Source organism: Chaetodon auriga, chromosome 10, assembly GCF_051107435.1.
Source record: "Chaetodon auriga isolate fChaAug3 chromosome 10, fChaAug3.hap1, whole genome shotgun sequence".
Classification (NCBI taxonomy): Eukaryota; Metazoa; Chordata; class Actinopteri; order Chaetodontiformes; family Chaetodontidae; genus Chaetodon; species Chaetodon auriga.
In genome coordinates this window covers 10,105,571-10,130,389 of record NC_135083.1, presented here as the reverse complement: position 1 = coordinate 10,130,389, position 24,819 = coordinate 10,105,571, and the positions used below count along the sequence as shown (strand labels likewise).

At 41.3% G+C, this 24,819-nt stretch overlaps 1 protein-coding gene across 1 annotated transcript in view; it reads left to right on the top strand.

The window, feature by feature from the left end:
• Window positions 1-24,819, top strand: part of LOC143327296 (poly(rC)-binding protein 4-like) — a 35,632-nt gene that overhangs the window by 5,656 nt on the left and 5,157 nt on the right. The window contains exons 2-12 of the mRNA XM_076741561.1: window positions 6,520-6,709; window positions 6,885-6,908; window positions 8,289-8,321; window positions 10,705-10,821; window positions 14,222-14,353; window positions 16,469-16,597; window positions 17,839-17,913; window positions 19,748-19,819; window positions 22,688-22,729; window positions 22,824-22,899; window positions 23,412-23,461. Of these exons, the coding sequence (XP_076597676.1) occupies window positions 6,602-6,709; window positions 6,885-6,908; window positions 8,289-8,321; window positions 10,705-10,821; window positions 14,222-14,353; window positions 16,469-16,597; window positions 17,839-17,913; window positions 19,748-19,819; window positions 22,688-22,729; window positions 22,824-22,899; window positions 23,412-23,461 (858 nt within the window). The 5' untranslated portion in view covers window positions 6,520-6,601. The remainder of the gene's footprint in view (window positions 1-6,519; window positions 6,710-6,884; window positions 6,909-8,288; window positions 8,322-10,704; window positions 10,822-14,221; window positions 14,354-16,468; window positions 16,598-17,838; window positions 17,914-19,747; window positions 19,820-22,687; window positions 22,730-22,823; window positions 22,900-23,411; window positions 23,462-24,819) is intronic.

Genomic DNA, 24,819 nt, shown 5'->3' with positions numbered 1-24,819 from the left:
ATAACCCTCTCTGGAGCCTTGTGGCTGACAGGCAGCTCGCACTGCAGGCTGACACGGTTATGCTTTAACACCAGATGAAGCCGGGGGCTGATAGGCGAGGACAGTCCCCTCTGTGCCGAGGGCTGACCCCTCCCATTATATGTGACAGAGCTGAGACAGACACGCTGAGAGATGAAACACTGCTCTTTAATTTCAAGCCTCTCCTGTTTCACAGCTGAAGCCCTCTCCTTCTGTGTCTTTCCTTTTTTTCCCTCTCTCACCTCAGAGGAGAGATTGTGGAGGGGCACCCACAGTGAAGAGACCTTTTCATGCTTAAATAACGTCCTTTTAAGTCTTAAAGGTGTGAGCTTTGCCTGTCAAAGTGTCAGATAATAGAGCCATGGGATATATGTATATTGAACTTAAAGGCCAAGAAATCAGCTTCTTATTATTAGCAACAGGGAAGAACCCTGTTGAACAGACAATTTTCTGCCATAGTTTGTCCAATTTTGGGTGAAAGTGAGCTTTATTTGATGTCATTGAGAAGAATGTGAGATTTGAACCAAGTTTTCAGCCTAGCTTACTGTAGCTACAGCTGAAACAGCCCAAGATATGATTGATGACGGTCTGAGAGGAGCTTTAAAGTATGCTTCATTTGTGCAAGAGTTTTAGGTTGCATATACAGTCCTCTCTGAGCAGCGTTAAAATCACCATGCCGCTCGGCTCATAAAGCAATATTAGTGATGAATCCCAGTGTGACTTAAGGCTGTGATGCAGTTAAAGCTAATCCAAACATGCAGCCTCTCTTTGAATATTTCATTCACATGGAATTGAGTCCATTTAATCAAGAAGCCTCGGCATGAAGCGGTAATTCTGCTGAATTTTGTGTTATGTGCAGTCGTTGGCTGCGTTAGTTAAAACCCTCCACTATTTAGAGCTTCTCGTCATACTCTTGGATACAGTATGTAGTCAATGGACAGAAACTCCAAATTCCTTGTGTGGACGTGTGTGTGTGTGTGTGTGTATGCATGTTTGTTGTTGTGTGGATGTGTGCAGGTTTGTTCCCTGAGGGTCTCATTTAACTCTGGCTGGCTGACCACTGGTGAAGAGGAGCCTTTAGAGGAGTCCATTTCTTTCCCCTCTTCTACTGGATGGGATTTTTTCTGTTTTTAATCAACTCAGGGGGCGACGCTGTCGTTGTCATCCCGCGTACTCAAACATGGCAGAACTTTGAGCTTCCTCGTGACGGATAGCTGCAGAAAGTCCTCCTATGGTGTTTCTCAGCAGATCAAAGTCCACTCTTGTGTTTCAACAGGACACTTCATGTTGGTGTGTGTGTGTTAGTGTGTGTGAATTGTTGGCTCCTTTCATCCCAGCAGCTGTATGTTGCTATGCGTGTGCTTTGTTTTGGTGCACACAAACCTGTGAATGTGGCTGTCTCCGTGTGTTGGGGGGGAGGCTGTGCGAGCATGTGTGTGAATGGTCTCTCACCTCTTGCCCTTACTGTGCACACGTTGACACCCTCTCACTCAGTGCTCTATATGTGCCCACCCGGGGGAACAGCCCATGCTCTCTGCCTGTGTGTTTGTCGAGCAGACACTCAATACCCCCGAGCCCCTGTGCTGTATATGTATAAGCAGAGGGGAACCCTGTTTCTGTCGTTCGCCATGGAGACCATGCACGTCCTCATTCCTTCTCCGTTTCCTCTAAGCCGACCCAGAGCCGTCTGTTTGCCAGTTGAGTGAGGGACATGGTTGCCTCAGAACAGGTGTCCAGTCCTCCTGACAAGTGGGTTGTACAACATCCTTTTCATCTCGGCAGTCTCTCTGGCGTAGATGCTCCTGAAAACATCACCAGAAAGAAAAAAAAAAAAAACCTATTGCTGCCGGCTGCCAAGGGATGTATGCTGGCTGCTTTTATCCATGACATCTTTGATGTATGCTTCATGGAGGAAAAGATAAAAAAAAAAATAAAAATAAACCCACCTCTCGATATCTGAAAGGAAAATGTCAGTTTATGACATCTTTTGGTTGTATTTTTGTAGTTTTTAGCATGATTATAACGTTGTACTAAGAGCCAGTTAAGCACATGTTTATCTCTGGTAAATTGTTTGTTATCACATGATATGTATAAGTCAGTTCTCAGTTAGGTTCACATGATAAAGTTATGTATATTTTGAAGAGTTTGTGACAGTTGGCTTAAGCTAAGCTTATGTTTATATGAGGTATTATTTGTACTAGGGCTGCAACTAATGATGATTTTCATTATTGATTAATCTGGAAATTATTTTCTCAGGTGAGCTAGTAATCGTTTAGTCAATGAAATATTCAAAAGTAGTTAACACAGACTGTCCCAGAATCCACGATAATGTCTTCAAACGTCATTGCGTGGGATCAACAAATTCTTATCTTATCTTATCTTATCTTATCTTATCTTATCTTATCTTATCTTATGTTTGATCTGACCAACAGACCCAAAGGTGTAATATATCTCTGTAATACAGAGCAGAACATCAAGTTGCTCTCAATATAATTCATGTTTAACCTCATCGATTTCATTGATTTCTGTAAATATCTGCTTATTCTGAATTTGATGGCAGCACAGAGTTTCAAAAACTTTGCAACAGGAGCAACAAAGACTTTGAAAGTTGTGGAATGCTCCAAAAACACCTGTTTTGATCATTCCACAGGTAAACAGTCTCAATGGTAACAGGTGATAGGATCATGATTGGGTATGAAAGGGGCATCCTGGAAAGGCTCAGACATTTACAAGTGAGGATGAAGAGAGGTTCACCACTTTGTGAACACATGACTGTACAAAGGCTATTACTTGAGCAATGCTATTGTTAATATTTAATGTTTAAGCTTATTAGTGTTTTCACCAGTTTAGTTTAGCAAGTTAGCAACATGGGCTAATTAGCTTTGAGCACAAAGTACGGCTGAAGCTGATGACAATGTCATTAGTTTCCGTATATTGAGACACAAAAAATTTGATTTGATGAATGCAGTAGATAAAAAGCCAGAGGATCACAGGATCACCAAAGCAATTAGAATTTATCATGTGAGGGATGTGAATGTCTGTACAACATTTCATTTCAATTTATTCACTAGTTTCATGGATTGCAATAAACTGTAATTCTCCTTTAATAGGTCTGTTTGTTTTTTAATTGGTCAGCAGCACACTGAGACTTGCCTTTTATGGCTATTTGTTTTTGTGTCAGTCATTTGGTTTCACAATGTCGTGCTTAATTCAGTGTATATAAAGATGAATACACGCAGTGACTCGTAACAAGGAGCCCTTGCATGCTGCACTCAGTCAGGCAGAGCACGACCAAGGTTACACAGTTAGTGACAGCAGAGCAGGACAGTGGACGAGCTCTCCGCCTCTCTCTCTCCAGGTTTGACTGTATTTTGGCAGCCCGGCACTGCAGTCTGCACTTTGCTAATTCCCTGTTCTGAGTTACCAGGTCTAATTTAGAACAGAGGAGCTCTGTTCATCCTGGAACGCTGCTGCTTGGGATTCTGGAAATGAGGAGTTCGGAGGCTCACCGCCCTCACACAGACACAGAGCACATGCCTTGTTATCAGCCCACAGAGCAGCACATAATGATCTCTCCAACCATTAGCTCCTAATGCAATAAAGTGCTAACATTTTAGCCATGCCCCTTAGTGCGTAAACATAATGAAGTTAGCCCACGGGTTGCACAAATGTGCTCTGTGATAACACGTGTTCAGGGTGCATCGATCAAGCTTAAATTCATGATTGCTTGGCCTTATATCAGTCGCTGACAGCGAGCAAAAATGTTCCTTTTTTTTTTTGTTTATCTCCAGTCAGCCCCCCAGGGGCTTTGTTTGATATTTATGGAAATTGTATGGAGATGAGCTTCTAACTGATAGTTTTGTAAGTCAATCCAATGAGCATCTCCCTCAAAAAAAGCAGAGGAAGTTTAATTTGGTGCGATTTAATCCAGTAAAATGACACTTTGCTCCACTTACTACCACATTTTGACAAGCTGGCACGTCAGACTGTGCCGCTGCCATGGAGGGAATGTTAAACCCATACAGGCAGTCAAGCTCTGTGACATCCTAAGAAGGATGTGTATGAGCATTTGAACGTGTCTTTGCAAGCATCCAGTGCATAAATAAATCAGTGAAGCAGCGATGGCCTTGTGCAAACGCAAAAGCAATAAACCTGCCTACAACTCTCTCAGGAATTGGTTCTCATCTAAAATAACACCCATTTATTAAACATGATCTCCTCGCATAGCTCACCAGATCTACAGACAACATGCAGATTAATAATAATAATAATAACACACACGCACACACACACATGTTAGGCAGTGTCAGTAGGATTGTAGCAGTAGGCTGGCGTACAGTGGCTCTGTAGGCTGGTTGGAATGTACTTGGCAGGCAAACAAGTGGCCTTGATGAGTGAAAAAGGAGAGGACAGTTACTGTGTTGTTACTGAATAAGAGTGGCTAACATGAAACATGACGATAAAGGATTCCACTGTCAGGTGTGGTTTTTCCTCAGATGTCTGAAAAGCATCATTCAAACCAAATGCATTTTATTACAGTGATGAGAGTAGAGCTGTAGAGTCAGAAAACAGAAATTAATAAGTAACCGACAATTAATTATTTACATCAGTTTTAGACACACTGATGCATATCTACAGAGATACGCAATCAGAGATCAGAAGCAATTGGACAGATTTCTGTGACATTTGGTACAAAAACTCATCGAACGAGCTAATCACTTCCATTGACTTTTCATCCAGCAGGTCAAAGTTTTCTCTTATCCACCAGATGTATTCATATAAGATTTTAAACAAACATCTATGGTTCTCAGGTGATGTATTCAAATACAACATGCTAGCATTGTCATTGTGAGTATGTTAGCATGCTAAGGTTAGCATTTTTCAGCTCAAAGTCAAGTTCAGATCACAAATTTGCCTCAAAGGGCTTCACAGTGTGACACCCTCTATCCGTAGACCCTCGATTCATATGAGGAAGAACTCCCAAACAAAGTGTAAAGGATGGTTTTGCCAAAGTATGACTGACCTGACGTTGTTAAAATATGGAGATAATGACATTCATTTTTAGGTAGTCTCATCTAGAAGAAGTTCATGGAAAGTGACAGTCCCCTCTTACTTTCTCACCCCGGCACAGCTGGCCAATAGTAGCGTGAAATGGGTGCGAATGTCAGATTGTCGGTTTCGGAAAGTTACAGAAATGGTTGGACACAGCCCACCCTGATCCCTGGGTGTCAGAAAGGTGGGGGGTGGCAGATTTACGAAAAAATGATGAACACTCTCTGGATCCAGCTTCTCCAATGTGGGGATTTACTGCTTTTCTTTGATCAGTGTGACAGTAAACTGAATCTGTTTGGGTTGTGGACTGCTGCTTAAACAAAACAAGGCATTTGAAGGCAACATCTTAGGTTTCTAGGATATTGTGATTATCATTTTTTACTTTGTATTTAAACCGAAAGTGAATTGATAAAGAAAATATTCCTTATTTGCAAGCCTCATTTGTTGTGTGCTCTGGGAAATCAATCACCGCCTTTAAGTTCTGCTCTTCATTCATGTATCACATAGCCTGTTTATCTATCTACTTCCCCTGTCCACGCTGACAAATGTAAGCAAATATAAATCAAGAGGAAACATGAATAATTCCATGAACTAATTACATCATGCTGAGATGGTGAGCAGCCAGGTGACTCACACATTAATCATCATACCGTATGTCAAATAACTGACGTGCACGCAGCCGCTGCCACATTGTCATTCTGGGATCAGTGCAGATGCTTCTCATTTGCTGTCTGTGCATAAATTCTGCTCTGTCTCCCCATAACTGTGTTTTTTTTTCTTCTCTCAGACCAACTGTGATGGAGTAGATAAAACCAGGTCCCCAGAGAAACTCCAAACATTTTCAGTTTCATGAAAACTGTTTCGAATTGAATTTGATTAACTTTGCATGAATCTCAGGCCACGCTCATCTAAAATGAAATTTTCTCTCTTTTTTTTTGTATCCAATTTCAACATGCACTCAGCTCACTGCGAGAGAAACTGCTCGTCAGTTAATGAAGATAGTGTGTTAGTCATCGATGGCCACCCACAGTCCATTAGGACCCCAGAGCTCGCAGTGCTGACACTGCTGGTGCTCCTGGTCAATATCCTGCATACACAATGCTCTTCATTATGACTTTGTTTTGAATCAACATCAATATTGCATTGACTCAAACTAATGAAGAAGTTCCTTGCAGACAGACTGACTGATTTCAATGTCCTTTGAAAAGCCTTTGATGGTATAAATGTGTTTGATTTAGGCTCTGATTTGTCCTCAGTTCATCTGAATGTCTTTGATCTCTGCGAATTATCATTTAGTCAACAATGCAATTAGATATGGTACAAGCATGCGGTTTCCGAGAAATGAATGGCCATTAGTTTTAATAGTGTGGTATGTAATGTTCAGTGAATAATGCCGAATCCTTTGACATAATTAGCAATTTATTTGAACTTGTTCTTTTTCTCTCTCAGAGCAGCACTGAAGGACGTCGGAGAGCCAGAGAACGAGTCCTGGCCTTCGTTTGACTGTGTGACCAGCGAATGAGCCTTGTTCATGCGTCTCCCTGCGTGCCACTCCCACACCACTATGAACTGTGAGCAGGACTTTGGAGACGGGGGCTTGGGAGTGACCCTCACACTACGACTGCTCATGCATGGAAAGGTACGAGCCTCCCGCTCACATTGCTTATGAATATAAGACTCACATCCTCACAGATTAAACACTATAAATTCACGCAATTTATAGATAACGAAATGTCACATCGAGATTATGCGTGTTTCTGCTTTTTGAATTTGTATTTACTGTTTGTAATTACCTTTATCTCCTTGTGTTTTAGGAGGTTGGCAGCATCATAGGAAAGGTGAGAATTCCCATTTTTATTCTAATACACAAAATACTGCATATATATAAAGGTATTAATCATAAAACAGAATGATATTCCTTTATCAAATGTGGTCGATGTGTTGAGATGCTATGCCTGTGTTTAATCTCTTGTAAATCTATTGTTATTATCCATTGTTCTAAGCCAAATATCTTATTGATGCCGTTTTTGTGGATTCATAACAAGCCTTTGTGAAATAATTTCCCTTCAAAGCCCTCTTACAAACAATTGTTGTTTTGAATATCCCCATCCTAAATGTAACTGCCTCAAACCGACCCTCTTAAGACCTCGCCGCCACCCCCACCACCCATAATGCAACACGGTAATCCATCAAACAAAAACATTAGTGCATTGACTGGAAGCCTCCTGCTGAAACTGAGCTCCACAGACATATTACTGTTGGCCCCTTGTGGGCACTTTTACTGTCTGTTAGGAAGGGCCTGGCTGCTCTATGTTGCTTCAGTAGCTCTCACAATCCCACCCTGCACTACAACACCAACAAAAGACATCAAAAGAAGAAAGAGGACAGGGACAAAAATAAAAAAAAAATGAATACAGAAAATAAAGAGTGCTGCAGGATGTCACAATGGATGCTGCAGAAATCAAAATATCTAAGAGAAAATAGAGAATGAAAAGGACGGGAGAGAAATTGAGAGATGAGCTTGGCACATACTGTGCAGCTCGACAGAGAGAGAGGCACTTGATCTGCAGTACTCGGGCTAATAACTTGCCACTCCACCCTCCAAGCCTTTTTTTCCCTTCCTATCTCTTTGGCAAACCTCTCATCTCTTTCTCATCAATAGAAGACCGGCACCAGAGTCACAATGGACCCCATATAATAACAGTTTTTCCTAGAATATAACATAAATTAGCCCGGTGTGTGTAAGATGATACTGTTTTTGATGCTCTTGTAAGCGAGGGTTCATCAGTGGATGCATGAAGGTGCGAGCAGAGGTGTGACAGCTTGGATGGACTTAAGCCAAAAGGAAATTGGAGGGGGCAGGAGAAGAAGCAATCTAAAAACCAGCAGAGGATGTGCTGCAGTGTGACAAGTCTGACAAAATGTTCTTGTCCCTGGCAGGAGGTCTTCACACACACTGCATATACAGCCATTACAGCAGGTGTACGTGCCCCTTCAGACGCACAGATTTATTTGATACAGCAGTGCAAAGGACACCACTGCGATACATTGCACTATGAAACTCAAGCTGAAATTTGTTCTGCTGAATTCCAATCAGACTTTCGTGGTTTGAAATGGAAGGTTTCACTTAGAGGTCGGGGACACCGTGATGTAAGTATTTTTCAAACCGCAGCACATTTGATTCTGTTTAAAGCTGTCCTTCATCTTCTCTTTTCCAGAAAGGAGAGACAGTGAAACGAATACGAGAAGAGGTACGGCCATGCATGATTCAGAGCTTTAACTGTTCATCATCTCTGACAATGATTCACCTTCTGCATAGTTACAGGGGTGGAAAGTAACTAAGTACATTTGTGACAGTATTAAACACAATTGAGGCTTTACTTGAGTATTTCTATTTTATGCTAAAATACTTATTCTTCCACATTTCAGAGGGAACACTACACTTATTTGACCATTTTAGTTACTACAGTAGTTACTTTTAAGATGAAGACTTTACACAGTATGCAGGATAGCCTTTAAAATAAGACATATTATTAATGACTGCGGTCTCCAACCTTTTTGGCTTCTGCTGTCTTAGAAACAGCAGTGCAATCTGGGTCACGTTTCAGATGTTTACCAGTTGTTTACCAAACCACTACTTTTACTTTAATACATGAACTGTTTTTTGCTGGTGATACTCGTGTAATTTTACTGAGGTCTTTCCTGCAGTACTTACATTTGTGATGAAGTATTTTTACATTGCTATATGGTTATTTTTAAGTAATGGATCTGAATACTTCTTCCACCACTGGCGAGTTGCGCTGTTGTTGTTGTTTACGGGACAGCCCATTGAACAAATGGCGCATTATTCCAAAACCCCAATAGTCTGAAAAATGTGCAAAAGGACCCAGCCAGTGTCCTTCTGATTGGCTAGTGTTTGTTGCTTGGTTAGAATTAGGGGTAGATGGTTGGTTAGATGGTTATGGTTAGAAAAAATGAGGCAATCAGAGGCAGCACAGAGGAGGGAGGCCATTGGTTAATGGTCGGTTGAAACAGTGGCATAGCACCGTTGATTATATGTGTGTTTGTGAGTGACCGGCTGTGTGCGTGTCAGCAAATCATACAGAAATAAGTGCACGTATTTCTTCTTCAACCAAGACGTGAACTCGACCATGTCTGCCTTTGTCTTTGACCACAAGAGGTTTTCACAAGAGAAAACATTTCAACCTCAGAATATGTATGTATGAATTAATAATAAGGCTCAGTCGTCTCTGCCTGTTTTGGAGCTTTGAGTCTGAAAAGCATACAGAACAGGTGCATTGTCCGAATTACCCTTTGGGCAATAAAAGCACCTTTTCAATTTAAATCCACTTTCCGTCATTCACTACCACTCCTGTAGCTGCTCTCTCACCAAATCCCTTTTCTCTTTCTTTCCCTGCTTAAAACAACTTCCTTATTCTCATCTGGCCCTTCATTCACTCTTACAAATCTCAAGGGTGCAGCCAAACTCATGCCGCTTGGTTAACTCTTTGTATTAAAAAGTAATTAGGCTGACACTGCGGCGATATATTTGATTCTTTCTCTCGTGGCTAAGGTTTTATGTCGTACTTTATGAGGCAGAAGTATAAACAGAGGAATAGTGAGGTTGTGGGACAATGCAGCCCTGCAGAGTGGCTGGATGAACCACTCGCCCATGGTAGTCATCCATCCATCAATTCATCCAACCAGCAAGCCGGTTATGGCTTTTGTTACTTCCCAACTCTATGAGCCTCATCCTGTCAGTCGCTCCCCAGGCATTACAGCCACAGTGGGAACATGACTCACTGGAGTGACTGGAAAAGATGTCCTAGAGGTCGCAGTGCTGCCCTGTCTCTGCTCATGTGACGCTGAGAAATACAATGACACAAAATGTTAGGAGGGCAGGAGATTGATCGTCTGAGGCCAATGCCCAGAGGAGAAACTCTGTAAGATGTCAGTCTGAGAAAGAAAGATGTGCTGCACAGCTTTCAGTCTCACCTCCTTCACATCATGTCACATGACCCTTCTACCTTTGTGTGTGCTGTATTATAGAGTATGCCGCTGACCGCTGTGAACACTGTTGGCATTTTGAAACCTAAATCAATATCGCTCTCATGTCTGTATGGTAATTATGAAGGTACAGTCAGTGGCTGGTTAGCTTAGCTGAGCATGAAGACTGGAAGCAGGGGGAAACAGCTAGCTGGATCTGTCGAAAATTGAAAACCAGCACCTTTTTTGTACAGATTAAACAAACCAGATATAATATGTTTGTTAGGGAGCTTCAGAGTTGCTGGTAGGTGCATTTGTTGCCTTACGACAGAGCCAGTTTAGCTGGTATTCGCTGTGTATTTTCATTTGTGTAGTCAGAAACTGGCATGAGAGGAGGTTATCTTAGCTTAGCATAAAAACTGGAAACAGAGGGAAACAGCTAGCCTGCCTCTGTCCCAAGGCTGTTATACCTATCCATTCAGACCAGATGTTTCCAGGCGTTAAGCTAAATTAACCAGCTGCTGGCAGTACAGTAGCTTTGTATTTAACAGACAGACATGAGAGTGGTATTGAGAGCGTATTTCCCACATTGTCAGCCTGCTCTGGTAATGCTGACGTTAACTGACTTGATGAGTTCTCTCCCCACAGAGCAGCGCTCGAGTCAACATCTCAGAGGGCTCCTGTCCAGAGAGGATCATCACCATCACCGGCTCCACAGACTGCGTCTTCAGAGCCTTCACCATGATCACGTACAAACTGGAGGAGGTAACTGGAATTGCAATGCATACCACTGACTTCCATCACATACAAGTGTCATGTCTCATAAAGCGAGATACCATTGAAGATCATTTCATGCAGTTTTGCAAACCTGTCAGGGCGAAATCAGAAAATGTATGCATACATTTTTGGAAGTTGTCGAAGTCCTGGTGGAGCCAAAATAACTTGGTGAGACGAGGTGAAAAAAGAGGCCATTTCGCCACATTATTACAAGAAATCATTTCCTGAGCTTCTTCTCAACATTACCACTAATGTGCTTTTATCACTATCGATTATACTCTAAACTGAAGAGACGGAGAGAAAAATTTTTTTTGCTGTGTTTTATAGCACTTCATGTGCTTTCAGATAAGATTACACTGCAGATGATTATTTGGGATAAGTGGATTATGTTGCTGTTGTGAAACCATTTTTGACGATTGTAACTGGAATGACATGATGTGTGTTGTACAGGAACCTGTGAGTCAGTTGTTGGGCCTCTTTGCATAAACACATTTATACCTTTTACTGGGAAACACATGCTCAGTCCACTCAAAAAAAAAAAGGGACAAACGATACTAATTTGTACCTGCTAATGCTCTGCTAATGAGACATATATATGACAGGTTCCTGATGCTATTGGTCCCCGTGGTGACTGTCCATCAGCACGCTAATTAATACGGTGGAGCGAGAGCCGTCTTCTCTCTGATTTAGCATCACAGCAGACGCTGGCAAAGAAAACAGGTGCTCCCTGCTCAGGTCGACAGCCTTCAGTAAACACATGCTGGCTGGGAGCACAGTGCAGTATTCATTAAGGATCTTTCACACTCACCTCTTTTCAACCCTGAAACTCTTGAGTTTCCATAGCAACATGTTGGCTGACCCACCACACGCAGCTTCCACCATAGTTGAGTTATTGTACGTCTGACACCTTTAATTAAAAACAAAGGGTAATAATCTGCTTTTTGGCCGCTGAGTATTAGACTTGGCATTTGTGTGTGTCTCAGTAGTTTATGGTTACACAGGATCACGTAGTTCTTTCAGCCGATCACTTGTGTTTCTGTGTTTCATGGATGAAATTATTGCCTCCACATGAGTGTAAAAAGACACGTTTGTGCAAAGTAAGAGATCTGAACATCAGAAAAAAAAAGATCTACAGTAATAACACTAAATGCACTGGTATCATGCATGTGTTTAGTTTCCAGGTGTTGAGAAACAGCATGCATGAAAGCCACATAATCGCTCCGTATTGGACTCCTTATCTCACCAGCAGTACAATATGCTTTGGGGATTTAAGCCCAGCCAGCCTTTGTATGAGCTGTGCTTGTGTAACCCCCTGTCTTATTTCCGCCAATTTGCTTTGAGATTTTTTTTTTTTTTTATAGCTAGCATGGCACATGGAAGTATGGGAACGTTCACAGTTATTAAGATGTGGCTCATATTTTTAGATCAAATCAAGAAAATGACGCCCAGAGTCTTGTGATTGTACAGAGGAGCTGCGTGCCCCTCTTCTAATGAGACGAGACGTCAGAGAGCCTGATCCGCCTCACTAAATATAGACACGGAGCAGGGAGGCACAAGAGCAACATCAGAATATGCTTTTCAAATTTAAAGTTCACACTTATTGGAAACATTATGCAGTTCCCTTCATAAGTAAAATCCCCTGAGGTTACGCATCCACACTGTCCCGTCTTAAGTCAAACTCTGCTAATTTTGTGGCAAGCAGAAACCATTCAAAAACAAGCAGCGTGTTTTGCATTCTGTCACACATTTGTTGTGGGTTGAACTCTGATGGGAAGGGAGACAGCGCAGCGTATTTACATTTCAAAGCTTCACAGAGACACACTGTTCATTAATTAAAAGCTCAGTCTCCACCCACAGCAGAGCAGACGCAGGATGTTTGCTACCTGCACCGTGAAAACACTCATCAAGCCAGCGAGCTTCTTGATTCAAATACTTGATCTGTCTAAGCTTATAAATACATACAAGAGATATAAATAACAGTGACATATTCTGTGCCCATTCTTTCTTGGGCATCTATTGTCATGCGCATGTACATTTTAAAGTGAGGGTTTGATGTTAAATAAGTGAGTTGTATCATTACATTTTGTCTCTTTTAAGTCGTATACCTTTAAAATGATGTTTAACTGGACTGCAGTTGATAATCATAAACGACTGATACCGCTCTGACATCTGTGCTTTAAATGTGAAGCTGGAGCCTGGAGATAGTTAGCTTAGCATCGCAGAAAGACCCATGAAACTGCATCTTGTTTTTATACTTCAGTCCTTGTGCAAATTAAACAAATGGGATTTAACATCTTAATTAGTGAGCTTTTGAGCTAGGAAACACACAGATGTATGTCCTTAAACGTTAAGCCTCGACCCCTTTAAACTGAACCTCATCTCACAGCATTTTCTTTAATTGCAAGAAAAAGGACCAAGCAAGTGAAAATCACAGTACATTACTGTATATCTGTCTTCACCTTGCATGGATCTGACTCTTGTCACAGTATAAATAAGTCCACCAACAGAAAAAGTCATCTTTCATATAAATCCACTCATTCAGTCGTGTTGAAACTATCTCCAGAAAGAAATCTCAAGGTCACCTGTTTCAGTGTGCTTGCAGCAGGAAGGACGACTGCTATTATCCTGGCTCAGTTTTATGCAGCTGAATGAAAAGCTCATAGCACAGTTTGGTCACCACCGGTGCTCCAATTAATATTTCCCCTTTCATGAAGAGGTCAGTCGTTAATATGAATGATTGAACAGCCTTTTCAGACCCCACCCTGAACTGGGCTCCATGCCTCTTGTGGACTCTCCAGAACATAGTGAAACATACAGAGGTTAATTATGCTGGATTGCTTTTTGCTCTCTCTGCCTTCCACCCAAAGCTCTACCTGCCAATTACAGTATGGATCCCATCTGCTTTTCCGTTTGTTCAGCTCCTGTTGATGCAGTAGAAATCGAGCTTGGCTGCATTGTGATTGTTCAGAATCATGAATATAGGGCCTGTTTTGGTCTTCATAGGATTTTGCCAGTAAGCAGCGAGATGTTGACTTGGCTCATGACGGCATGGCATAATGTGGTAGATTTTGATTTCGCTCAGTGTTCACCGTTTGATTTTCAGTATTCAGAACATCCAGCCGAGTGACTTCAGTATCAGTGAGTTGATAAAACTGAAAGGATGTTTAGATTAATGTGAATCCCAAATTGACCACTAATACAAGCCGCATTGAAATTCAGCTCCTGCTCAGCCCTAATTGTTGGAGTTAATACTCTGCAGTGGCTTTTCTCTCCTTCCATTTCCAAGTTGACCCCTGCTGCCTGATCTTTCCTCTGGGACTCTTCCCTCCTCATTCTTTCCTGCTGACTCTCACCACAGACTCTCTTCTTTTCCCATATCTCCTTCCAGGACTTGACTGCGTTGGTGGCCAATGGCACCATCAGCTCTAAGCCACCCGTCACCCTGCGGCTGGTCATCCCTGCCAGCCAGTGTGGCTCTCTCATCGGGAAGGGAGGGGCCAAGATAAAGGAGATCAGAGAGGTGAGCAGCCAGAACACAAATCTCGTCCTCGCTGCTCAGGCAGGGGGAACACTGAAATATGAAGAGAACAAATGTGCTCCTGGAGATGAGGGTAAAACTACAGCTGGAAGGGAAAGATATTTCATTTTCCACAATTCTGCAGGTTTTTTTTTTTTTTTGCCCTATTAGTGTGAGTCCTCCTGCTTGCACTAATATATTTTAGGTATATATTAGATGAAAATCACAGACATTACTGTTCAACTATATCGTTATAATAAGGTTAGAAAGGTAGTGATCATATTTATCTGCAGCAGCGAAATGGTGGAAAATAATGAATGCATAGTCATAGATCATGACATGGAAACTGTGTTAGAGCTACAGACGAGTGACAAGAAGCAGCATTTATGTAAAACTCTAAGAATTTGCAACTATGCTAGAAACTCTGTGAGGCTTTACTGAGTGACTGCAAAGCTTTGAGCTAAATGCTAACATCACAGAGGTCAAAAGTAGTATACATAGTGTATTAGAAATATAATTAAAGTATAGAAAGTCGTAAAAAAAATATACTTTTACTTTTTGCACTTAATTTGAAGTGTGTTTGACACATTCTTTTAAAGATAAATGAAATGAGATGAGATGTCATTAAGTTTTACTTCAGTGTATTAAAAATGAATACTCTGCAATAAAGTGGTATTTCAAAGTACTGAAAAACCTGTACTTATTTGTAAGTGTATTATAAATTGTACTTTTAAAAAGTATTAGAAATTAGAAACACTTCTGATAGTAATAAAGTGTACTTACGAAGTCCTTTGTGATACACTATCAGCATGCTTAATTAAAGTGTACTTTAATTTCACTTAACTTGAAGTATATTTAACCATATTTCCAACACTTTGATGATATAATACTATTGTTCTGCCAGTGTTTGAATGCTTATGAATCATGATTTACACTGGTGTACAGTACACTTAAAGTTTATAAAAAGTTGGGCCAATGCAGCATACTATCTACACTTCAAGTATACTCAAGTATTGCTCAAGTGGTACTCAAGGACTACTTGAGTGCACAAATATACTTGAAGGCAATAAAAAAAAAACCACAAAAATCAACTGTCTTTATCTGGTTAGCATGCTAACGTTTCTAATTAGCAGTAAACACAAAGTACAGCTGAGGCTGATGGGAATGTCATTCGAATTTACAGGTATTTGATCATAAACTGAAGTGATTTGGACCAAAAGATGGCACAATATGAAAAGTTGGAGGATGATCGAAGTAATTGGGATTCATCCTCTGTCGAACATGAACTTCTGCATAGGATTTTGTGTCAATCCAGCCAGTGGTTTGAGGTATTTCAAAGTGGTGGTGTCTGCACTAAAACTGGATTCAGATCATTAAGGCAGGAAAATTAGTGAGACAATGCAGTCTAGATGGATCACTTAACACAACACACGATATGACTCAGCAGTGGCAACTCTGAAAGGGAAAAACTCCTGACTACACTGAGGCCGAGTTGAAACATTAGGATTAAATTTATCAGATCTGTTGCCAGAGATGTCTGTCACTGTAACTTTAGCTCTGTACTGATCTACAAATAGAGTCTCTCTCACTTTAGCCTTTACCTTCACCAGCAACGGCATCCAGTCGATTTTCTGTGGTTAGACGGATTTTCTTGTCTTGCTCATAACCCAAATATGTTTCAGTCTCAGATTTGTTTTGTTTGTTTGGTTGCCACAGGACACATGCTCACTTATGGAAGCATTTTGTAACGTGTGTGGTTCAACAATGGCCTCCAAAAACCCTGCAGTCTGCCAGACATCGGCAAATGCAGATAAATCATAAAAAGCACTCCCTCTTGCCTGCAGACATGCTACATTAGGAATATATCAGCTAAAATGGAGGGAATTACGTCTACTGACCATGGGTGATTTTTCATTTATCTCTAACCTTACAGGACTTGATGTTAAGCATACTACAGGGCAGTTGGTCTCTTTCGGCATAGGTAGTAAAATATAAGGTCAGCAAAGCCAGCGGAGAGGCACAGAAAGGAGTCACAGCGGTGCAATCACGACTTGTCTTATCTGCAGAATCAGACTTAATCTTTTTTTTTTTTTTTTTTAAAACCCCTATCATTTGCAGAGCACTGGAGCTCAGATACAGGTGGCAGGGGATTTGCTGCCCAACTCCACTGAGCGAGGGGTGACGATATCTGGGAATCAGGACTCCGTAATCCAGTGTGTCAAGCTCATCTGCACAGTAATCCTAGAGGTAGGAAGCGTACCATTCCTGTCTTTACTCCACATACCCGTACTCATCTGACATTTTGTCAGAGCTCTGCTGCTGCACGTATACGAAGGAATTAATTGCTGTTGACATTCATGTTTTCATTTTACCAGCATGTAGTCATTGTCTGTTCCACTGCAGCAGAAGTTCATGCATTTTTAGCAGACCGTGTTAGTGGTGTTTGTTATGTAATGCTACCTATGACAGCATTTTGTAGCAGTCGATTGTATCCAGAGCGCTGCTGAACATGGATTCTGTAGCATTATCCATAACATGGAAAATATTAAGAAAGTGCCTTTATTTTCTGGTCCTCCTGGGCTCTAATCTGCTGGGCAAGGCATCGGGTGGAGTCAGAAGGTGCAGCTCTCAGGTCACAGCTCAGTATTGTTGGCGAGGACACTAAGTCGCTAACAGAAAACAAACTGGCCTGCAGCAAAATCTGTCCACCTTTAGACAACAGCTCTCTTGAGAAAATCGAGGAGGAGATGAGAGAAAAACAACCCCAAGCACAGTTTCTCCCTGTGTGTTCATGCAAGTGCACAAGTCCTTTTTGTTTTAGCATTGCAGCTGGACCTGACTGACTAATTGCTAGTTTGATCCAGTTTTCCAGGGCTTTCTTCAAAGGCTTGCAAGTTTCATTAGGATTCTGTACCAGCGGCTTCTTGCTTTTGGCTCCAAGATTTAAATTATGCAAAGTTATACAAAGAAATTGCTGTGACTGCTCCCGCAGAAAAGATGCTCTACATTTTAAAGCCAAAAACAGTATCACTCACATTGCAGTTATTCGATAAGATATACAGCGTCATGTACACTGTATAATCTCCTTTTCTTACTGGTGTTTGAAGAATTCTATCTTCAAATGTCTCCTTGTCAGCGGATGCTTGATTTATCCAGAGGGCAAACCACTGCAGAGCCTGCAGCTTCCGTGCAAACTAAAGCTCAGAGCTATTATTCTCAAAGAACTCTCACTACACTGCTTCAATTATTCAATGAATCACTAATATTATCAAAAGAAAAACAAGGAAGAGAATAATGTCAGTGTCATTAGCAGTTTAGTTCATCATTAATTGTTACTGTATCTTACTTTACCACAGAGTTCAACACCTTTTGCTTAGTGCTGCACCCTTTAACAGAACTGCTGATGTCATTTCAGAGTAAATGTGCGGAGGTTATTTGAGTCTGTGAGATTTATGATGAAGATTTATTGTCTATTTTTGACTCCTTAGTCTCCCCCGAAGGGTGCCACCATCCCTTATAGGCCGAGCCCCTCACCAGCTGCAGTCCTCATCGCAGGGAACCAGGTGAGAGATTTTACCACACAAGTTTGTCTATGATACACTAAGATGCTAACATGCTCACAATGACTGTCATAAAATGCAAATGTTTAGCAGGTACAATGCTAACCATGTTCACCATTTTAGTTTAGCATTAGCATGCTAGCATTTGTTAATTACTTAGCACTAAATACGAAGTACCGCGAAGGATGATGGGAATGCCTTTATGCTGCTTGGAGGTGAGAAAGTGAGCAGAGTTTGAACCTCTCTCTCTCTCTAGCGCTCTTTTTTCTTTCTTTCTGATGACATCGGACAGCAGATTTTACAAACTGTTTCTTTTCTAACATCACCCAGCCCCTTTTTGTCATTTCACTGTGCTTGTCAATATTGGGATTTGAAAATAAGGCGCATGCCCCGCCCTGGGCCATCCCACCACCCTTGCCACTGTCCACATGCATAATTGCTGCGAACATCCCTGCATTATATGAATGGAAACGCGAAAGGGCAAATAAATTCAGCACTTAAAATAAAATATGTATTACTTGAAGGATGTGTACATATCGCACATTATGCTTCAGTTGCTACTGGCAAGAGAGACAATTGGTAGAAGGGGGTGATTATGAAAATGGATGGCAGAGATAGTATAAACACAGTCATTGGTGGAGCATGTTTCGGCGCCTTTGGGCTCGCTTATGCTGGGCAGATTTGTCATCCTGGCTCACATCGCTTTTCCCTCTGAGTGATACACTAAAATCCGTGTGACATGTTTTACTAAAATCATGACTTTGACTGACGTTGCTCTTCATTAAGTACAGGTAAGCCTCCACTCATCTGGTGAGATACTTGCACAGACTTTAAGTGTTTTTGGCATTCTTCATGTATGACTCCTCGTTAATAGATGTTACAGCTAACATACATTCCTAGCTCAGTTGTACATACTGCCCCCTGCTGTTGATGCTAAATGAAGAGTGAGAAGATTCATCCTTTGGGCACCATGAATGTTGGACCACAGTGACTGACTGACCAAAATTGACCAGTATTGGCATAACCCTGCTAGCAGCCATCGCCCTAGCGGGGCTATAAAGTTTGAGAACCGCTGGATGAGCATTTGGAGCTGACATCATCACCTTCCTAACTTACATGAAACTGCAACTGGTCAATGCACACACACTTCAGACCACCCCTGCAGGAATCAGTGCACTACTTGAGCCACCCAGGGTCAAAAACGTCTGGACACAGCTGTGTGTGTGTGTTTTGTGGAGGGGGGGGTTGAGTGGTATAGATGCCGCTGTTTGAGAAGGGACAGATATCCACCCTCCCGCGGAGCAAGTCACAAGATTAGCGAGTGAGACTGGAGACCTGCCGTCTCCTCTGGCTTCAGCAGCAGCCAGATATTCTGCATAGCTGTCAGCAGTTCTGACACTGTTTGTGCTGCCTCAGACTCTGGTCAATTTCTGGAATGGCTTTGTGTTTTTGATATTCCCCATAATAAGCTATCAAATTAAACTCTGGCCGAGGTCCTGGTCAGTGGGAGATGGCTTTAATGAAGGCTGCACAGCGATAAGGGATGTTTTTATAATTTGTCAGTGGAGAAAATGAAGTGGAATGGGAAAGGGTCTGCGGATGAGTCATGGCCTATAAGCCTGTTAGGTGTGTTAAAGTGTCAGAAATGCAGCCTCGAGAGCACATCTCAGACTAAATTTGATCCGTAGTGAAAGCCCCGGGAAAAAATTTAAAGTTTTTATTCACTAATCATCACTCAAATAGCAAAAATAATGACTGTCTGGACTTTCTAAACATGATGTAATGAGCTACATGTTTTACCCTTGTGCTTCTCCTGTGTGTTGCTGTGTGTTTGCAGGTGTTCGAGGCATCAGAATTTGCACCCCACCCCATGTACTCAGTCACCCAGGGTGGCCTGGACCTCCAGCAGGTATCTGGACAAAAATTAATATGAAATCTGTGAATAATTTCCATCCTCTGAATATAAAAACTTCCCCCACATTTTTCAAACGTTGGGCTTAAACTTCACTGTGGAGTGCACGAATGACTCTCAGGGCTACTGGGGATCTGAGTGACTGAGAGGAGGGGTTGTGTGGCATGTCCAAATTTACACAGTCCATCATCTGGCATGAGGCATTAAAAACAACAGCTGAGCGTAAAGCCGCAGCTATTGTTCTACCCTGTCATAAGGGCTATAACCCCTCCTGAAACACGATGCCATCACACACCACCGCCACAGCTCTGCCGTCTCTTATTTAGTCCTGCCGAGCTCTGCACCAGAAACATTTCAGCTTTGGGAATATTCCTCCCATGACAGCAATAGCAGATACTGTCATAATATCATAATGGAAACAGCAGGCTCTGACAAATTAGCCTTGGATTGAAAAAAAAAAATTGTGGGTAATGAAATATAAAGAGTTCACAATTTAGATCACTCATGCTGTAAATGACAGGATTATTGCCACTAATTTGTGGTGTTTTTGTGCTTTCCTGTATAAACACAGCTGTCATGTACTAATACATTGTAAGGGCTGAGCTGTCCTCCCCAGTTTATGACCATATAGGACGGACTGGTAATAGCAGCCAGACTGCTGGCGTCAGACAGACAGAGTTAGAATAGATACAACTCCGATTCCAAAAAACTTGGGGCGCTGTATAAAAGGTAAATAAAAACAGTATAAAAACAAACAGAAATGCTTTTTTACGTGTTCCTCGGCCCATATTGTAATATCCTTTATATGATCATGTGTTCACAAAGTGGTGAACCTCACTCCGTCCTCACTTGTGAACGACTGAACCTTTCCAGGATGCTCCTTTCATACCCAATCATGATGCTATCACCTGTTACCAATGAACCTGTTTACCTGTGGCATGTTCCAAACAGGTGTTTGTGGAGCATTCCACATCTTTCCCAGTCTTTAGTTGCTCCTGTCCCGAAGTGTTGCTGCCATCAAATTCAGAATAAGCATATATTTACAAAAATCAATAAAGTTGATGAGGTATAACGTGAAACATATTGTTTTTGTAGTGTTAGCAATAGAGTAAATGTTAAAAAGGATAAAAAAAAAAAAGGGAGATCTGCATTATTAGAGATAAATGGGGGATGGGCAATGAGGAGAGAGCCAAGTAGCAACCTCCAGGGCTGAAAAATGAAGGCAACATGGAGGAGCCAAAAGCTGTAGTTCCTCAAATAGTCGAGTCAGTCCCCATAGACTTCCATATTAAAATGGCCAACTTAACAGCAGAAAGAAACATTTTTTGCAATCTGGTACAAAAATCAGTCTCTGGAGCTGATTTTTCTGTTCATGACAACAGTACACAGGTTTATGTAACTCACTTGTTTGAATTATATTAAGGCATAAAGTTATGCATAATTATGGGCTTAGAGTGACAGCTAGCTGCTAGGTTTCAGCAACCAGGCTTCATTCGGCCTGGCTCAGCTTCACCCACACTCCACCTTTTTGCCCATTTTTGGATTAACCAGGGGTTTGGTGGAGTCAGGCACTGCCAAGAATGCAACAACTCACTGAGTGTATGAAGAGGAATGAAGCAAAAGGCTTTGCATGGGTCAAATATTCACAATACTAAATATTTTAGCATCAATCAATCTTGAACTGTGAGAGAAAACAAAGAAGATTGTGTTCCAAGATTGACAGCTTCCACGCTAACTTTTACATTACATGCAGCCAACAAGCAGGACTGTTCAACGAATCAGTCACAGCACAATGATAGTAACATTTTTTGCGCTTTGAGCAAATCCTGCAAAGGTCAGATCAGCCAAGTTACAGGAAAGAAATTATTTTCATTCATCTCCAGTGGTGTCTAGTCATGCAGATAGTTTTAACTTCATTTCCCCTTTTTAATGCAGCACTCCTCTTGCCCAAATCCTAAATAAATCTATTTGGAGTTTTATAACAGTTACTTTATAACACCACTATTTATTTATACTATTTATATGTCTGAGAATTACTTCTTTGCACATAAAGAGAATTAATACTTGTTCATGCATAGACCATAGAGCATATAAAACATGAAATATTTCCTTAACGCTGTAATAACTATGCTTAATGCTCATTTATGTATTTTATCACCTTCATCAAAAGTACAAACCCAGTTTGTGGCAAAGGAAAGGCCTATAACTTCAATGCTTTTCTACATATGGGGTAATAATCAAGTCAGATGTTGTTGTTGTTGTTGTTTTCAAAATAAGGGAGAAATTGGTTAATTTTGGAATTATCAATAATTTTGCAAACATGAGGAACTAAAACTGATTTCATTAAAACACACACACAAAAAGACAGAATAACAGCTGTGTGTATTTCAGAAAACATAGTCCACCAACACTTTCCACAGGAGCTACTTAATGGTCGTTATAAAAAACTGTTCACACCGAGTACTCTGGATTATCCCGAGCAACAGGGACACTGTGTCTGGAAAGAGATGTTCCTGTTGAATGCTATTTTTAATGCTGCGAGAACCACGAGCAAACCTCCATTCACCTCTGCTGCACTGGGACGGAGGCAGAGATCTCAGAGATCAATATCTGAAACCTGGACAAACTAAACCAAAACTATGATTCCTGCACTATTTTAGACCACTAGAAGTCTGGCATGGTCAGTTGGTTGAGAGCCTCTCCTCTCTATAAGTTCAGGGCTGAACGATGAACACTCATTTCTCTTACTCTGAAAAACAGGCATGTATTGACAGTGAAGCACTTCCATTAAGAGGCTGCAGATTTATTGCCAGCATGTGATGCTTTATTGCTCTAATTTACCTAATGCAGGATGCTCTCTTTCAGGCCTACACTTTGCAAAACCAATATGGCATTCCACACTCAGAGGTATGACCATTTGTGGAAGTATTATAATTTAATATGACATGAGTAGCTTAGGGTTTAGCATACACTGCATTAAGGCCTGCTTTCTGTTTTACAGCTGGCCAAGCTACATCAGCTGTCAATGCAGCAAGGCCTGAGTCCAATTGCCCAGCCTGCTTCGACTATCATATCTGGTATGTATAGCAGTAATTAAAGCCAGGATTTGCTCTGGACTACATCCCACTGCTCTGACAGTCAAGCAAACAATCAATTTAATCAATCTGTGTTCAATAAAATAACCAGCTTGCAGAGTTTTGTCTTTGCATTGTTCCTCCATCTGTAACTTGCCGCAGCTTTCCGACCTGCCTTCAGACATGAGAAAGGAAAGCTCGCCATCATTACTGCACTGATTATGTGCTTGTGTGAGTGAGGAAGGAGGAGAAGAGGCTTTATAGCTCTCTCATAGAAACTATTATGTGAAATGATACGTTCCGCAGAGTCAGAGAACTGGGAGAAAGGAAAGAATGAGTGCCGTGTTAAACATCAGTCCATTAAAATGGAAATTAACTGCTTTACTATATCGAGCAGTTCTACGCTGAAAGGGCTTTTCCAGCATCTCAATGGCCGTTTGTGTGGAGCAGAATGAATATTAAAATGTCTGATGTGTCAGTTTCATTCAGGCAATGCTTGTGTTTTCTCTCATCAGGGGTGGACTCCAACTCTCAGACATCTCAGGAGCTGCTTATTCCCAATGATGTAAGGAGAAGCAATCCAAAACTTTGGAGTTTTTATTCTTCACGTTGTTAATATTTTCCCACCTGAACAACAAGAAAAAAGATAAACAGGAAATCAGCGCTCATCTCACATGTACGCAGTACAGGAGCAGGTGACTTCAGATGCGGCAGCTGCAGCTGCAAAGGCGTCTGGTGCAACTTCAAAAGAGATGAGAGACGTGTTGGCAACTTACTAATTATCCTCATTATTCTAACCCCAGACTAACCCAAGGTTAAGGGGATTCTGAGCTGATATGGATCCTTTTGCATTATTGTCTGGGCTGCAGTTTCAGTGTCTTAGAGTGACTCCCATGAGTGCTCAGTAAATCCTCTCATGTTCCCTGACCTACTTAGAGGCTGTCTGCTGTCAAAACAGCCAATAAGAAAACAGACAAAAATCCTTTCCCTCTTCACTTAGCCTCCGCCAGGGTTTGATGAAACGTCTCTCCAATCTGAGAGGAGAAATCAGTGCATAGATTCACTTCAAAATAAAGTCAGGCTACATTTCCCTTCAGATGGTCAGTCAAGCATTAGGTTTGGCTGGTTTGGATAGAGAGCATCTGGCTATTAATTGTCATAATTTGCTTCGTATTGGATTCCATTAAGAAGAATGAACAAGAAAAAAAGCTCTGTACTGAAGAAAAATTTATATTGAAGCAATTTACAATGTATGATTTAATTTGTAGCTTTTATATCCAGCTTGCATGCTGGATACAGCCACAATTGTGTATAAAAATTAAATGTTCAGGAAATTAAAGGACAAAGACGGCATTTTTCTTACTGTCAACAAATCCAGTGAAAAGACCAAAATAATCAATGTGTTAGTCCAGTCTTTAAAATCAGCTCACAAATATAGAGTTTCATTTTAAGGCCAAGAAATGTCCTAAAACGGCCAGGAACTGCAGTTTTTAGCAAACGTTACTCAAACAGGAGTAAAAAGTGCAATTTCTGGGGACTATTTTCAGCTGCGGACGTATACGCAGTAGTGAGTATCAACAGCAGCAGGATGGTGTTTGTGGGATCGACTCAAAATAAACTACAGTGAACAAGTTCATGGTACTGAACATGTCACCCGGTGCAACAGTGCGTTGCATAGACAACCCAATGCAATGTGTTTTCAATAGTTTTTTTGGTCTTTTCACTGGATTTTAACAATGGGAAAAATATGGGATGTCTTATCCTCAAAACTGTATTGGAAGCCTTGACCTGAAGTGCTCTCCACTATCAGTTCAAAATACACCTGCAATTACAAATATCAGCAAAGAAAAAAGACCTGAGCATTTTCCAGACTCTAAAATTGATTTTCATTTTGTTCTCTTTGTTTTACAACACAGAGAAGAA